Source organism: Cavenderia fasciculata (assembly GCF_000203815.1).
Source record: "Cavenderia fasciculata unplaced genomic scaffold Scf_Dfasci-G-b-285a01.f1-5, whole genome shotgun sequence".
Classification (NCBI taxonomy): Eukaryota; Evosea; class Eumycetozoa; order Acytosteliales; family Cavenderiaceae; genus Cavenderia; species Cavenderia fasciculata.
In genome coordinates this window covers 1,205,841-1,220,133 of record NW_004457708.1, presented here as the reverse complement: position 1 = coordinate 1,220,133, position 14,293 = coordinate 1,205,841, and the positions used below count along the sequence as shown (strand labels likewise).

The 14,293-nt window shown below is 30.0% G+C and overlaps 9 protein-coding genes across 9 annotated transcripts; 6 read left to right on the top strand and 3 right to left on the bottom strand.

Moving 5' to 3' along the window:
• Positions 1-46: 46 nt before the first annotated feature.
• On the top strand, positions 47-502 carry DFA_04188 (uncharacterized protein; the record flags this gene model as incomplete). Its single annotated transcript, XM_004366539.1, has 2 exons — positions 47-49; positions 167-502. 2 exons carry the CDS (start codon positions 47-49, stop codon positions 500-502), a joined length of 339 nt encoding a protein of 112 aa, XP_004366596.1.
• A 135-nt stretch (positions 503-637) lies between these two features.
• On the top strand, positions 638-3,078 carry DFA_04187 (uncharacterized protein; the record flags this gene model as incomplete). The annotated part of the gene is made up of 9 exons (XM_004366538.1): positions 638-750; positions 1,044-1,274; positions 1,397-1,562; positions 1,637-1,888; positions 1,966-2,049; positions 2,152-2,235; positions 2,339-2,398; positions 2,653-2,673; positions 3,070-3,078. The coding sequence occupies 9 exons, from the start codon at positions 638-640 to the stop codon at positions 3,076-3,078; spliced, it is 1,020 nt and encodes a 339-aa protein (XP_004366595.1).
• A 62-nt stretch (positions 3,079-3,140) lies between these two features.
• On the top strand, positions 3,141-4,294 carry DFA_04186 (uncharacterized protein; the record flags this gene model as incomplete). The annotated part of the gene is made up of 3 exons (XM_004366537.1): positions 3,141-3,557; positions 3,983-4,237; positions 4,265-4,294. 3 exons carry the CDS (start codon positions 3,141-3,143, stop codon positions 4,292-4,294), a joined length of 702 nt encoding a protein of 233 aa, XP_004366594.1.
• A 503-nt stretch (positions 4,295-4,797) lies between these two features.
• DFA_04185 (uncharacterized protein) lies at positions 4,798-6,506 on the bottom strand (the record flags this gene model as incomplete). Its single annotated transcript, XM_004366536.1, has 3 exons — positions 4,798-4,989; positions 5,546-5,587; positions 6,489-6,506. 3 exons carry the CDS (start codon positions 6,504-6,506, stop codon positions 4,798-4,800), a joined length of 252 nt encoding a protein of 83 aa, XP_004366593.1.
• Positions 6,507-8,298: 1,792 nt separating this feature from the next.
• Positions 8,299-8,986, top strand: DFA_04184 (uncharacterized protein; the record flags this gene model as incomplete). Its single annotated transcript, XM_004366535.1, has 3 exons — positions 8,299-8,304; positions 8,642-8,755; positions 8,849-8,986. 3 exons carry the CDS (start codon positions 8,299-8,301, stop codon positions 8,984-8,986), a joined length of 258 nt encoding a protein of 85 aa, XP_004366592.1.
• A 219-nt stretch (positions 8,987-9,205) lies between these two features.
• DFA_04183 (uncharacterized protein) lies at positions 9,206-10,038 on the top strand (the record flags this gene model as incomplete). The annotated part of the gene is made up of 3 exons (XM_004366534.1): positions 9,206-9,336; positions 9,708-9,870; positions 9,955-10,038. The coding sequence occupies 3 exons, from the start codon at positions 9,206-9,208 to the stop codon at positions 10,036-10,038; spliced, it is 378 nt and encodes a 125-aa protein (XP_004366591.1).
• Positions 10,039-10,255: 217 nt separating this feature from the next.
• Positions 10,256-10,754, top strand: DFA_04182 (uncharacterized protein; the record flags this gene model as incomplete). Its single annotated transcript, XM_004366533.1, has 3 exons — positions 10,256-10,332; positions 10,364-10,413; positions 10,636-10,754. 3 exons carry the CDS (start codon positions 10,256-10,258, stop codon positions 10,752-10,754), a joined length of 246 nt encoding a protein of 81 aa, XP_004366590.1.
• Positions 10,755-10,938: 184 nt separating this feature from the next.
• Positions 10,939-12,998, bottom strand: DFA_04181 (uncharacterized protein; the record flags this gene model as incomplete). The annotated part of the gene is made up of 6 exons (XM_004366532.1): positions 10,939-11,073; positions 11,145-11,228; positions 11,326-11,412; positions 11,481-11,732; positions 11,816-12,226; positions 12,285-12,998. 6 exons carry the CDS (start codon positions 12,996-12,998, stop codon positions 10,939-10,941), a joined length of 1,683 nt encoding a protein of 560 aa, XP_004366589.1.
• Positions 12,999-13,254: 256 nt separating this feature from the next.
• On the bottom strand, positions 13,255-14,264 carry DFA_04180 (uncharacterized protein; the record flags this gene model as incomplete). Its single annotated transcript, XM_004366531.1, has 3 exons — positions 13,255-13,399; positions 13,764-13,993; positions 14,067-14,264. 3 exons carry the CDS (start codon positions 14,262-14,264, stop codon positions 13,255-13,257), a joined length of 573 nt encoding a protein of 190 aa, XP_004366588.1.
• Between the last annotated feature and the right edge of the window lie 29 nt (positions 14,265-14,293).

Here is a 14,293-nt window from a genome sequence, read left to right as displayed (position 1 = left end):
GCTTCTTATATACTATATATAAATATATATATAAATATAAATATAAATGGTAAATCAGATTGGATCTAAAATAGCTATTATATTTCAGGGAGGGGGGGTGGTTGGTAGGCAAAAATATTAATACCCCACACTCTCTTGAAAAATAAAGTGCAGTCATTTTCTATAGTATAGTAATTTAAATATTATTTCTTTATTATCACTTGTGATGGACCTAACAGTTAGAATTAAATGTAAAATATGTGGGTCAGAGGAATCAACATCGATCGAAGAGTTTAGATTACATGGTATCAATCATTGTATACCGTCGGTTGCTAGGTACTTTGGTCTTACTCGATTAGATAATCTATCAAAACTACTACTGTTAGATCAACAACTACAACAACAACAACAGCAACAACAACAACAACATCATGATGAAATAACAAGTATGGTTGAAGAAGAAGAAGATAATCAACATGATATTGTAAAAAAGAGAAAGAGAGATCATCAACATAATAATTAAAATAATAATAATAATAATAATGAAAACAAGAATAATATTAGTACAAAAACATCCAACAACAAAATTTTGGCAGTAGATAGTAATAATAATAATGAGCCTAATCTTTTTATTAATAATAATAATACTACAACAACAATGACAAGTCTATTTAAAAGTTTAATTGGGTCGCCATATATTAGACACTTGATATTCAATCATATAAAAGAAATGACCGAGATTGAAAAAGGGATTAAAAAATGGAAATCAAGGTAGAGATATTGCCAAATTACCTCGTCTTGAAATGTTATCAAAGTATGCAATGCCATGGAACTTTATCAAACATTATATACCCAACAAGGACAGTGTATTGTTGAAAAGAAGAATGCATGCTATTAGTGAATATTGTACACACCCAAATGCAACATTGGATACACTCATAACATCTATTGGAATGGTCACCTGAATATGATCCACAAAATCAATACGGGGATTGTCATCAATATTTATTTCAACATGTTGCCTTTCAAAGACATAAAGATATATTGGAATACCTTTTAAAAAGATATCCAAATATCATTATGAACGGACACCATCAAGAAAATACAATGGATAATGCATCCAAGTATGGACTCCTTTCAACAGTCCAACTATTATGCCAAATGAAGCAAGTAAAGTTCACCGATGTTATCGATAAAGCAGCAGAAAATGGACATTATCATATTGTCAGAGTGAAGGATGCACAACTAATGCCATTGATAAAGCAGCAAAAAATGGACATTTGGATATTGTCAGAGTATGTATTGTATATAGTTTTATATATAAATATATAATGTATTAAAATTAACATTTTTAAATAGTAACAGAAGGATGTAGTCCATCGGCTATGGATAATGTAAAGTCACTTGAAATAGTTAGATTCCTTCATAGAGCTGGCAAAACATTTACAAACAAAGCGTTAAGTAATGCATGTTTAAAAGGTGATTTGGAGATTGTTCAATTCCTTTTTCAAAATAGTACAGAAGGTTGGACTGTACGATCTATCATCAATGCTTGTAGAAAGGGTAACTTTGATTTGATAAAGGTAATTATAATTATAATTAATTAATTTAAACTTTGAAACTGATAATCAATTATTATTCCCATTATTCTATATAGTTTATTGTCTCTAATAGGACTGAAAAATGTTCAACCAAAGCAGTTGACGCTGCTATAAAGAAGAATTGTAGTTTGGATATTATTAAACTCCTCGATCGAGAATGTACCAATGACGGTTTGAAATATGCATTTGAAAATGATAGAATGGATATTGTTGAATATCTTTACGAGAAATACCAAACATCTACTGGTATGTGGACTAGTGATATATTTGATGAAGCTGCCCGCTACGGTAAATTGGATTTTGTAAAGGTATCTATTTAATTTTTGGAGATGTAAACTCATTAATTCGAAATATTAAATTCGATACTAACCTTTTCTCTTCCTAGACTCTTCATAAAAGACCCAAAGGAAAATGCACAACCAAGGTAATGGACGAAGCAGCACAGTATGGCCACCTTGAAGTAGTAAAAGTATGTAGTATTTGAGTAATTATTAATATCTCGATAGATTATTATTATTATCATTATTATTTACATTTATTTATTTATTTATTTATTGCCGTCAACCAATAGTTTTTACATTTGAATCGTAGCGAAGGTTGCACTACTGATGCGATGAACCAAGCAGCAGAGAATGATCATATTGAAATTGTAAAAGTAAGTAAATAGAGAGAGATATATATAATTATAATTAAATACCCAACAAAAAAAAAAAAGAAGAGAGAGAGAGATTTAATTTTAAACGATTCTATTTATTTAGTTTCTATATTTTAATCGGACAGAAGGATGCACAACTGATGCTATGGATGGAGCAGCACAAGTAAATAATTTAGAGTTGAATTTCTTCATAAACATCGAAGTGAAGGTTGCAGAGAGATTGCCATATTTCATGCCAATCCCGATATCTACAATTACATATTATCAAACAAAATATTACCAGTTGAATCGATCAAAAATGGTAGAATTGATCAATTACCATATGGTACTGACAGCGATGATTATTATGAAGTATCAAACCTCCTCAACAAATATTAAGGAACAAATAACTAACATATATATATATATATATATTAGTCGTCATTTTTTTTAAAAAATGTATGTATAATCAAGAAAGAACAAAGTCAATCACATCACTAACTTTCTTTCATCTTTTGTTCTCAAAAAAAAAATAGAAATATTCTGTTAATATATTATATGTATTAAAAATATACCAAGATTGTTGAAGAAGAAAGATTATTATTTGTTAACAACAATAATAATTAAAAATTAAAAGATATCCAAATATATCTTGGATGGAGAGAATGAAACAAGTTGTTTCATAGTAGCAGCTACTACGAGGCAAAAAAAAAAAAATCACAATCTGGAAGGACCCAGGTCAATCACCCCATTTCCTAAAATCAATCAAAATAATTTGTTCTTTTCCTCCTCCTCCTCCTCTGGTCAACCAACAATGCATTGTGACGATTGAAGCTATCTTATTTTTTTCTTAAGCAAGATTGAAAACAAAGAATTAATAAGCTCAGCAACAAACAAATACAATTTAATCAACCAACCAAGTCAAAATGCCAACAGCAATCACAATCAACTCTATAAACTTTGAAACTCTAACAGAAAAAGAAGTTAAAGCATCAATGGGTTCCGAACAAGGAAGAAACGAGATTGCTCGTGCTATTACTAGCATGATGGAGGCAAAAAATAGAATGGAAAGAGAGAAAAAAGCGATCGTTGAAATGGTAATGCCATGTGAGAGTAGTATTAGTAGTAGTAGGGCAAAGCAGTATACACTAGTCCATGAGAATTTAGTTAGACTAACCTATAGATCAGCTCCAGCAGTCTGCAACATAGTCACCAACCTAGAGCAAGGAGAAGAAGAAAAGACAAAGAGATCATTTTTTGATCGATGCAAATCAATTCTACAAACACTTTGGAATGGACTAAAGGCAATTGGAAACTTTCTTTTCCAAGGTCTCATGTCAATTGTAAATTGGGTCATGAATAACATAGACCTCTTTCTAGAACCATTTGTAGTTCTTGTTTTTAAATGTGTAAAAGAATCTTTATAATATTGAATGAGCCAGCCAACTACATTTAAATGACTGTAAATAAATAAATAAATAAATAAATAACCTTCCTTATTCGATTTACGGGAAAATTAAGACAGTTGTTCGCTCTCAGTACTTCTCTCTCATTAGCAGAGATGAGATGTATTCATTCCTTCTCCAAATATTTATTATTATTACTATCTACTATCATCTTGTTTGTTGTTGTATTAATATTAATGTTTTCATCATCATTGTTGTTGCTATGATCGACATGATGATGATGGTCTCTCTTTCTCTTTTTATAATAATAATTATAATAATACAACAATTATGACAAATCTATTTAAATCAACATATATTAGACAAACTGTTCAACCATGGATGGTATTTCAAGAAAAGGTAAAGATATTGCCAAATTACCTAATCTTAGAATGATATCAAAGTATGCAATGCCATGGGACTTTATCAAAAATTATCTACCCAACAAGGACAGTGTATTGGCAAAGAGAAGATGGTTTGTTATTAGTAAATATTTGTCACGTCGAAATGCAACATTGGACACTCTCAAACATCTATTGGAATGGTCACCAGACTATGATCCTGAAAATCAATTTGAAGTTTGTATCATCATATCCTTTACCTAGGATCCTAGCTATATTCTATTGATTAACTAAAATGTATTTCCTTTATCTATGGTTTTTACATTTTAATCGTACATAAGGATGTCTAAAAGAAACAATGGACTATGCAAATGATTTGGAAGTGGCCAAGGTATGAAAATATGGATATATATTTATTATTATCATTATTATATTACCAACACTATTCATTCATTCATTCGATTCATTTTAGTTTCTACATTTTAATAGAACAGAAAGTTTCTCAATTAATGCTATGGATAATGCTGCACCAAGAAATAATTTTGAATTGTTTAAATTTCTACACATGGGGAGCAAGTCGACTGTACAGTCAATCAAAAAAAAGATCATTATGAAATCTTTGACCTAATCAAAAAATATTATGGAATTTAGAATAATATTAATAAATCATATCAATCAGATCCAGTAGCTTGAATCATTTAGAACTATTGAATATTAGATAAAAACTATTATTATTTTTATTTATTTACAAATAACATTGTTATTATTATTACTCTTAGAGAATGATTAAATTGATATTATTTAGTGATTTTAATATGTTTTGGTGTGAGGTGTTTCTTCTTTGGAACAGTGATTTGTAAAACACCATCATTATGTTTGGCTGTTATTAATTCAAATTCGATGTTATCGGCCAATTCAAATGATCTACTAAACTTTCCATAACTAATCACTCTACGATGATATTGGGTTGTTGTTGATTTCGATTCTTTCTTAAATATTATTGATTATTCATTTTAATTTTTTAATTTTTTTACAACTTTCTTATAATTATTATAAAGTCATTATCTTTTTTAAAAATTAAAATGAATAATTAATAATATTTAATTTTTTTTTTTTTTTTTTTTACTTACCAATTGATAGGGTGTATCCAAGTTGATATGTTACTATTCAAAGTACTGGTTAAAAGTACAAGCTTTTGATTGATTGCAACATCACCAAAATGATGGATAATAATTCAATCTCGTTGTCATCGGCATGATTGATTTGCCAACTGGTCATAATGGATTAAAACCTTTTTTTATTGAAACTTGCAATCACTTGGTATTAATAGTGACCAACATAGTTTGGTTAACCTTTGGGTCTTGTCAAAAGACTTGAATAGTAGCTTTATAATAGTGGGAAAAGAAAATTAGCATTAAGTCCTTGCGTAAAGATGACATTATAACTTAAGAGAAGAAAAACCATTTTTTTAGATATATAGTTTTCTAGAAATCTAAAAATATATTTATATATATGGTAATCTGAAAATATGTGTTGTTTTCGTACCGGACAACTATCATCCACCACTAATACACTAGACATACATACCTACATAGATAACTATAACCAGAACCAAGAAAGAATAACGTTAACTTTGAAAAGTTCATCAAGACATGTGATCACCTTTCAAAATGCTGCTGATACATGTGATATAACCAGAACCAAGAATATATACCTCATACACCTATCCTTTTGACTCTAGATTGTTGATGTCCAAATATATTGGTGTATACTATTCTTTGGTCCAATATGTATCTCTCTCTCTTTTCCACAGTCCTCTCTTTTACTTTTTCTTACTACCATTTATGTTTATAAACCGTTTAAGATGTATTATTCTATTATTAAACTACAAACTTTTGTATTTTCCAATTGGAGGTCTGTACGCAAGGTTAATTGGTATGACAACTTGTGTTGGCAATATCATTTGTATGTAGCTTTCCTTGACCATTTGGATGTTCCTTTTAGATTGAGTCATGAGTGATCAGTTTAGAAGATCTTTGTAAACGTGTATTGAATGAATGGCAATGAGCAAACTGATTTGCTGCCGTGATATGTTACTGATGATATGAGCTGTGCACAATCTTTAACTATTCTGGGTACCATGCATGCTCATGTTGGATGCGTCTAGACAGCACTGTCTGTTAGTTTCTTTGTCAAATCTTTCTCTTTCTCTTTCTCTCTTTATTTGCTTAAGAGATCACTAGAAAGTGAACTTCAACAGGCCAGTTGGCGAGGAGATACTTAATCAAACCCATGGATTCCCCTACAATACCCATTTTAATTTTAATTAAGTTAATTATTTTTTTTTGTTCAAAAAATTGTTCTTGTTTATTTATTTTTTGTTCGATCTATTTATTATTTCAACTATTACTAGTAAATATAATAATCATAGTTTTGAAAAAAGAAAGGACAAGATGAACAACAATACTGTTATACTTTAAATACATACATTCATACATACATTCATTCATTCAATCATTTCTTGTGTGAAATTCAAAAGGGGTGTGTAATTAGTTTAGTTATTTTCTTCTTCTCTTTCTATTAGACGTCATAATAATACTAATAATAATAATAATAATAATAATAATAATAATAATAATAATAATATTAATGTCACTAACAACAACAACAACAACAACTTAACAAAAGAGCAGATAAAGAGCTACTTTAACAAAATGTAGATAAAGCAAACTCTGAAGCCATTGAAGACCCTTCTCTAAAAGGAGACAGTGACTCTTTGAAGAGAAAGAGATGAAAGAAAAGTTAATTGACCTAAAGAAAGAAAGAAAGAAAGAAACTACTTCAAACCTCAACAACAAGGTAAGTCATAACAATCTTTTCCTCTATCACAATTATGTTGTAATTCTTTTTTTTTTTTTTTTTTTTGATAGTGCCCATATATCTCTTAAACAAGCATCTGTATACTAGGTATCTTCTGGGAACAACTTTTAACTTTGCTTTGACTGTTCTTTAACTTTTTGCTGGAGTTTATTTTTGGGTAAGGGATTGACCATTTAGACTCAGAACTAGATACCCGTTCCAACCTGAAGGTGGGTATCAAAGGTCGTGTGTTGTCCTTTCGTTTTTTGTTTGAAACCAAACTTTCCAAATTTGGTTACGTTGTCGATCCACTCTCTAAACCACCCAATGTATAACCATCTACCAGAGAGTAATAATGTTTGACAGCTCTTGCATCCGAGTAGAGGAAACTGTCACTTAAAACAACTGTGTTGATTTGATCAGGCTGTTGATCGTTGATAAGTTGGAATTACTTGGATGACCTTTTGGATCTCCTTGTTTGAACCATGGTAAGAGCGAACAACCATGTTCCTTTTGTTTGAGAGATGACATGCATCAAATAGTAGTTGAATGCCGACTTGTTGATCCTAAAGTAGTTTCCTGTAATAACAAATCCGCTGTTGTTGATTGAACGTGTTGATTCATAGATATTGTAAAGTCTGCTTGGTTCTAACATATATATATATTATCCTCTTTCCATTAGTTGTTCTATTGAAGAAATTTCTTGATTTATTATTTTTATTTATTTTCCAAATCATCATTTAATATAAGAAAGAGATATAGTGTTTGCCTTTACGACATATAATCTGCCTTATTTACAAACAATTGTACTACAAGATTGGACAAATGATAAAGAACTTTGGTTGATTATGCTGTTATCCTTATTGTAACAAACATGCTGATGAGGAGTGTTGATTGCAAATTTCTGTTGACAATCTAGATATATAACAAAATTCTTTGATGAGAACAAGAAGAACTTTTTGCAACTAAATTGTATCTCATTAAAGAATTTTGTAAATGATAGGTTTAACAGTATAAATATAAATATCTAGATGTCACAGCAGATAAAGTAGTTGAGCACACTGTTATAGTTGAATGTGGTTTAAAGAGCGTGCTAAAAGATACCAAATTTGAAAATCATATGATCACATGACAAACAAAATGACTAGTAATTGTCAATAATACTCTAAAAAGTTGTGAGGCTCATCTAATAGGAATAGAGCTGAATGGACTGTATAGTTGATCAACTATCAACTATAAATCATCAAGTTTTGTATCTGTATTTTTATCTGTATCTGTAGTGTCCTGCTGATATACAAAAAAAAAGATGTCTGAGAGATTTTAGAATGAGTTGATTGTCAAATCTGTGATAGAAGATTAGCTAATGTATGAACGAACAATAGTCTTTCTTCAAGTAGGAGGGGTATGAATGAAATAAAGGGGGTGATAGAAAAAAAAAAATGGAGGTATACATACATTGATGAAAAGAAAAAAGAGAATTTATGTTTCCATTGAACAACACAGACCGTGCAGAGGAGGCATGGATGGTGTCAAGAGTTAAACGAGTATGGTCGGTTAAAAAAATTACAAAAAAAGTCGTCACATGAAAAACCCATAACAAAAGTAGACGAATTGTACTCGATACATATATTCATAGGTTTCTAAATGTATTGTTGGACCCTTCGGGGATATCCATTTAAATTGGAAATCGATACAGAGAAAATTAGCATTAAGTCCTTGCGTAAAGATGACATTATAACTTAAGAGAAGAAAAACCATTTTTTTAGATATATAGTTTTCTAGAAATCTAAAAATATATCGACCACCAACATCAAACCAATCAATGATGACGATGATGAAGAGTTGAACTCTTCATCTATTCACAATCAACCACACACTGGACCTACAGGAGAGGATGTAAATATCATTCAACAATAATGTGTATTACCAAACAAGATTGATACTTTTGCTTGCTTATTTATGTATTCTTTTTTGTTTTTTATAAACTAGACAAAGGCCATCAACAATATACAATCAATCAATGTCAATGTCGATAAGTCTCACTCTTTATCTCTTGTTGAACCATCACAGGCACCCAAAGAGCAACAATCACAAGGTGTTCAAGCCATGGCTTTAAAGACTTTCTAATCCTTGGTTTGTTCTCTCCTCGTATCAACGCACAGATCATTTTTAAGCAAGTTAATCTTGTTGGTGGTGCCATTCCCAATTCAGTGGTGTCATTTCAATCAAAAGTGACTCAGATGTAATAATAATAATAATATTATTAAAACGATACGACCATCATTAAAACTAATATCTTTTTTTTTTTTTTATAAAAAACATTTACTTAAATAGGATTGGAAAAAGATGGTACAAAATATATCTCAGTCTAGAAGTGTCTGTATGAATATTACAGGTTCGGTAGAACCAGTCGAGATGTTTAACAGCATGGTTGTTTTTGGATCCGCCGGCAACGACAGGGCACTCGATCAGTTTAGGTAGAGATGTTTGATTAATTTATTCTTGTGTTATCCCTCTATTATCGAAATATTTCGATGGTTTACCATTTGTTTCTAGCGCCAAAACACCCTATCCATGCACCATTCCTTTTTTATATTTATATTTTATTTTATATATTTATATAATAATAATATTGATATTAATAATATAAATCAAGACATTTTATATAACAACTTTACACAATCAACAAACAAATATGCATTTATCAATCAAAAACAAATCAAATTTTGTTTTTTTTGGTTAAATTCAAAATTAAATAATAATAATGATGATAATAATAATGGAACATTTTTATTAATGCCAAGTGATAGCAAGTTTCACGATCAGGTATTAATCCATAATGATTTAGTTGGTCAAACAAATCAATCGTTTCGATGACAACTACGTTGAATTATTATCCATCCATCATTTTGGTAATACCGCAATCAATGAAAAACTTGGGTGCCTATTATTTGTTACATAATGGTACTTTGAATAGTAAACATATCTATTTGGATAAACCCTATCAACTGGTAAGTAAAAAACAAAGAAAAAAAAATTAAATAATATTAAATAGTATTTATTAATTAATTAATTATTCATTTTATTTTTTAAAGGTAAATACATCTGAATTGATACCCAACTACACATCTATTGATGATTGTTTAGAGGTATTGAAAAACAAAGTTATAACATTTTGAATATATTTAAATTATATATTTTGTGTTCAAAAAAAAAACCACCAACGAACCAACGAATATGGTCATCCTCAGACACACAACAGCCTATGGAGCCAAGTGTTGCAAATGTTTGAATGCAGGAAGACGAAAATAGAGTTGGTTCTGATATACTCAAAAATCTGTAATAATAGGAATTTATTTCCCAAAAATGCTATGACTAAAACAACAAAATAAATAAATGTTATTATGTCCAAATTATGATTGTTTTCATAGGTGTAAGAATGATAAGAGTGAACAACCACCATTAATAATGAAGTACTTTATTACTATGTTCTAATAAAAATAGAAAGAGATATTTTCAACCAAGTAATGAATTGGAACATTCTGAAAGTAAAAGTATTTAAAGTACTAAATTTCAAAGTGATTACGAATCGGTTGTATAGTAAAGGGACATTTCTAATCTACTAAACCAACTTTACAACATGATTGTAGAAAAGCTACAACTCAAATATTGAAATTGCCAACCCAAAATTTTATACATCAATAATTTAGAACTGAAACATTGTAAAGTCACAAGGATAGTAATGAGAGGGATATATATTCTTTCTTGGTTATCAGCAGCATTTTATAGGTGGCCACATGTCTTGATTATCCTTTCAACGATAACTGTAGATAGTGCAGATCTGGGCCTAATTAGTACTAGTCTCACATCATTATCATCAAACTATTATCAATAAAGAGTGGGATAGAGGGGACTATCCAACCTTGTAACCAACTACCGAGTATTTAAGAGTACTGGTAGTCTCTTAAAGATGATTCATTCATTATACTCATTTCCCCATATTACTATTGTTATCTCTACCACTTATTATCGCTATCATTTATATATTTATATAATCTAAAATTTTTTTTATTTAATAATTAGTTGTTTGTTCCATAGTAGTTAGGATCTATGAGGAGATCAAGGATTTCCCAATCTTCGCAATCTAAATTATTTTCTTGTTCTTCTCTATTATCATCAGAGGTGTATCCTTCTGTGCGATTAAAGTGTAGAAACTAAAATATAGGAAATATTAGGGAATTAATTTAATATATAGTTTATATCTCTCTTTTCTATGATTACATACGTTTACTATTTCAATATGACCATTCTCTTCTGCTTTATACATGGCATCAGCACTACATCCTTCAGTACGATAATCATGTAAAAACTAAATAAATATAACAATAATAGTAAAGTAAATAATAAATAAATACAATCAGGAAATTATACATTTTGGATATCCTCAAAATATAAATTAATATTACTTTAACAACATCAATATGTCCATTCGCAGCTGCATTATCCATTGCATTGGTTGTAACTTTGATTTTTGTCTTATTTTTATGGAGAGTCTAGAAGTGACATAGAGTTTAGTTAGTAAATATAATTATTATTATTATATATTTATCTAATTACAAACCTTTATAAAATCTAATTTACCATGTCTGGCAGCTTCATCAAATGCCTCACCAGTCCACATACGAGTAGATGTTGGGTATTTCTGGTAAAGGTATTCAACAATATCCAATCTATCATTTTCAAATGCATATTTCAAACCTTCAATTGTACATTCTTGATCGAGGAGTTTAATAATATCCAAACTACAATTATTCCCTATTACAGTATCTACTTCTTGTGTTGTACATTTTTCATTCCTATTTGAAATAATATACTAGATGTAAATTTAATAGGTTTGTTAGTTTGATTTCAACAAAATATTAGATCTTTTTGTTTTTTTTTTTTTTCTAAACATACCTTTATCAAATCAAAGTTTCCACTTTTACATGCATTGATGACAGCTTGTTGGGTATACCCTTCTGTTCGATTTTCAAAAAGGAATTGAACAATATCTAAATCACCATTTGAACATGCATTGTCAATGGCGGCAGTTGTGCATGTTTTCCCGGCTCGATGAAGGAATTGAATGATTTCAAGAGATTTTGCCCTATCCATTGCATCAGAGGTACATCCTATAGTCGATTGGTTGGTGTGGAGCCACTCTAAAATATTTAAATGACCGTTCTCTGCTGCCATATCCATAGCATCGGTTGTGGCACCCTCACTACGATTAAAATGTAACCAATCTAAAATATTTAAATGACCGTTCCGAGCTGCCGAATCCATAGCATTGGTTGTGGCACCTTCAGTACGATTTTCATGTAAATACTATTCGATTTAATTAATAAATAAAATAATTTAATATAATATTATAATCTATACATACTCTGACAGTATTTAAATGACCATTATAAGCTGCCAAATCCATTGCATCTGTTGAGAACAGTACACCTTCCATAGCAGATACTAGTTGTACAATTAAAAGGTGACCATTTGAGGATGCAGTTTGAGCAGATTCTGATATTGATTCGATATTGATTTGTCTTGGATAATAATTGTTGATTAGGTATTTAAATATTTCAGTGTGTCCTAGTCCGGCAACCAAGGGAACTATTTTATTTCGAGGTTTAAAATCTTCTGGTGACCAATCCAATAGATGCAAGAATGTTTCCATTGTTGCATTTCGATGACAACAATATCTATTAATGACTTTTGATATACTTTCCATTACACTGTCCTTTTTGGGCAAGTAATGTTTGATAAAGTTCCATGGCATTGCAAAAGTAGATATCATCTTTAAATGATCCAACTTGATGATATCTTTGCCTTTGGTTGATTGACATTCATCATCAATCTTGTTCATCTCATTTATCTCTTTTACATATCCAAATATCTTTTCTCTAATGTATTTTCCTTTTAATACAATTGAAAGAGATGGACGAGTAGGAAGAGGAAAAGGAAGAAGAAGAAGAGGACTATCAATTGAATTATTACTATCTACTTGCATTGATGTTGTTGATGTTGTTGTTGTTGTTGTAATGATGGTGTTGTCATCATCATGATGATTACTCTTTATCTTTTTTAATGGTTGAAAAGCCATCTTTTTATCTCTATCTGTATAAGTTGATATCTATTACTACTACTACTAAAGAAAGAAAGAAGAAAATAATAATCAAACTGTGCAACATAAGCTTGATTACTTCTTGGTTTCCCCTCTAATTTTAATTGAACTGCAAGTTCAAACTGTCAAGTTGTAAATTAATTTAAGGTCTATCTATCTCTCTCTCTTTCTACATATGTCATTAATCATTCTTATTCTCTTCCTATCACCATCATCATCTTCATCGTCATCTTCATTAGTATGTTGAATTGATATTTGAAGCTTTTAAAGAGACTAAACCATCAATATTTAAGAATGGGGTATTGAGTTGAGATGCATCCATTGTCATTGAAGAACCAAAGCTAACCGATACATTAGAGGCAACTGTAAAATGAGCTGTACTTTGAATGTTAAAGGTAGTATTGGAAGGACTGACCAATCAGCCGCGTTTACAATGACAATAATAATGATGAGAGTTTGTGGGCGAGAGACCTCTTTATATGTGTTTATTTTTTTTTAACTTTAGTATTTATTTTATTACTTTGTATTTTTAGATATATAAGTTGTATGAATTGATATATTTATATAATATAATAATAATAATAACCATACAAAAAAATAAAAGACAAAAAGAAAAAAAAAGACTGACTAAAAAGAGTATTACACTCTAATATTGAGTATACAGGTGTCATCTAAAAGACTTTATGTTGTATGGATGCGCGAGTCAACATGCTGATTAGAAGAATATGGAGATCGCTTACTCACTAACCAATGACATTATCTCTACCTCTCCAACCGATATATACATTATAATTTAATTTCGGAAGAAAATATTCGAGAATGTCTAATCGATCACGTCTATGTTCTGCACTTGTTAAACCTTCGATTGTACATGTTTGGTTGAGAAGCTTTATAAAATCTAAACTACAATTGCCTTCTATGACAGAGTCTACAGTTGTAGGTGAACATTTTTTAGTCCTTTTGTCGAGTAAAAACTATAAAAGATAATTATAATGTTAATTTTATGCAATTAATTGTTGTGATCTCTTTATATTATATATCACATACCTTTAAAAGTTCAAGATTATCTCTTTGACATGCAACGATAATAGCTTTTTCGCTGCATCCCTCTGAGCGATTATGGAAAAGGAATTGAACAATATCCAAGTCATCATTTGAACATGCATTGTCAATGGCGGCAGTTGTACATGTTTTCCCGGCTCGATGAAGGAATTGAATGATTTCAAGAGATTTTGCCTTATCCATTGCATCAGAGGTACATCCTATAGTCGATT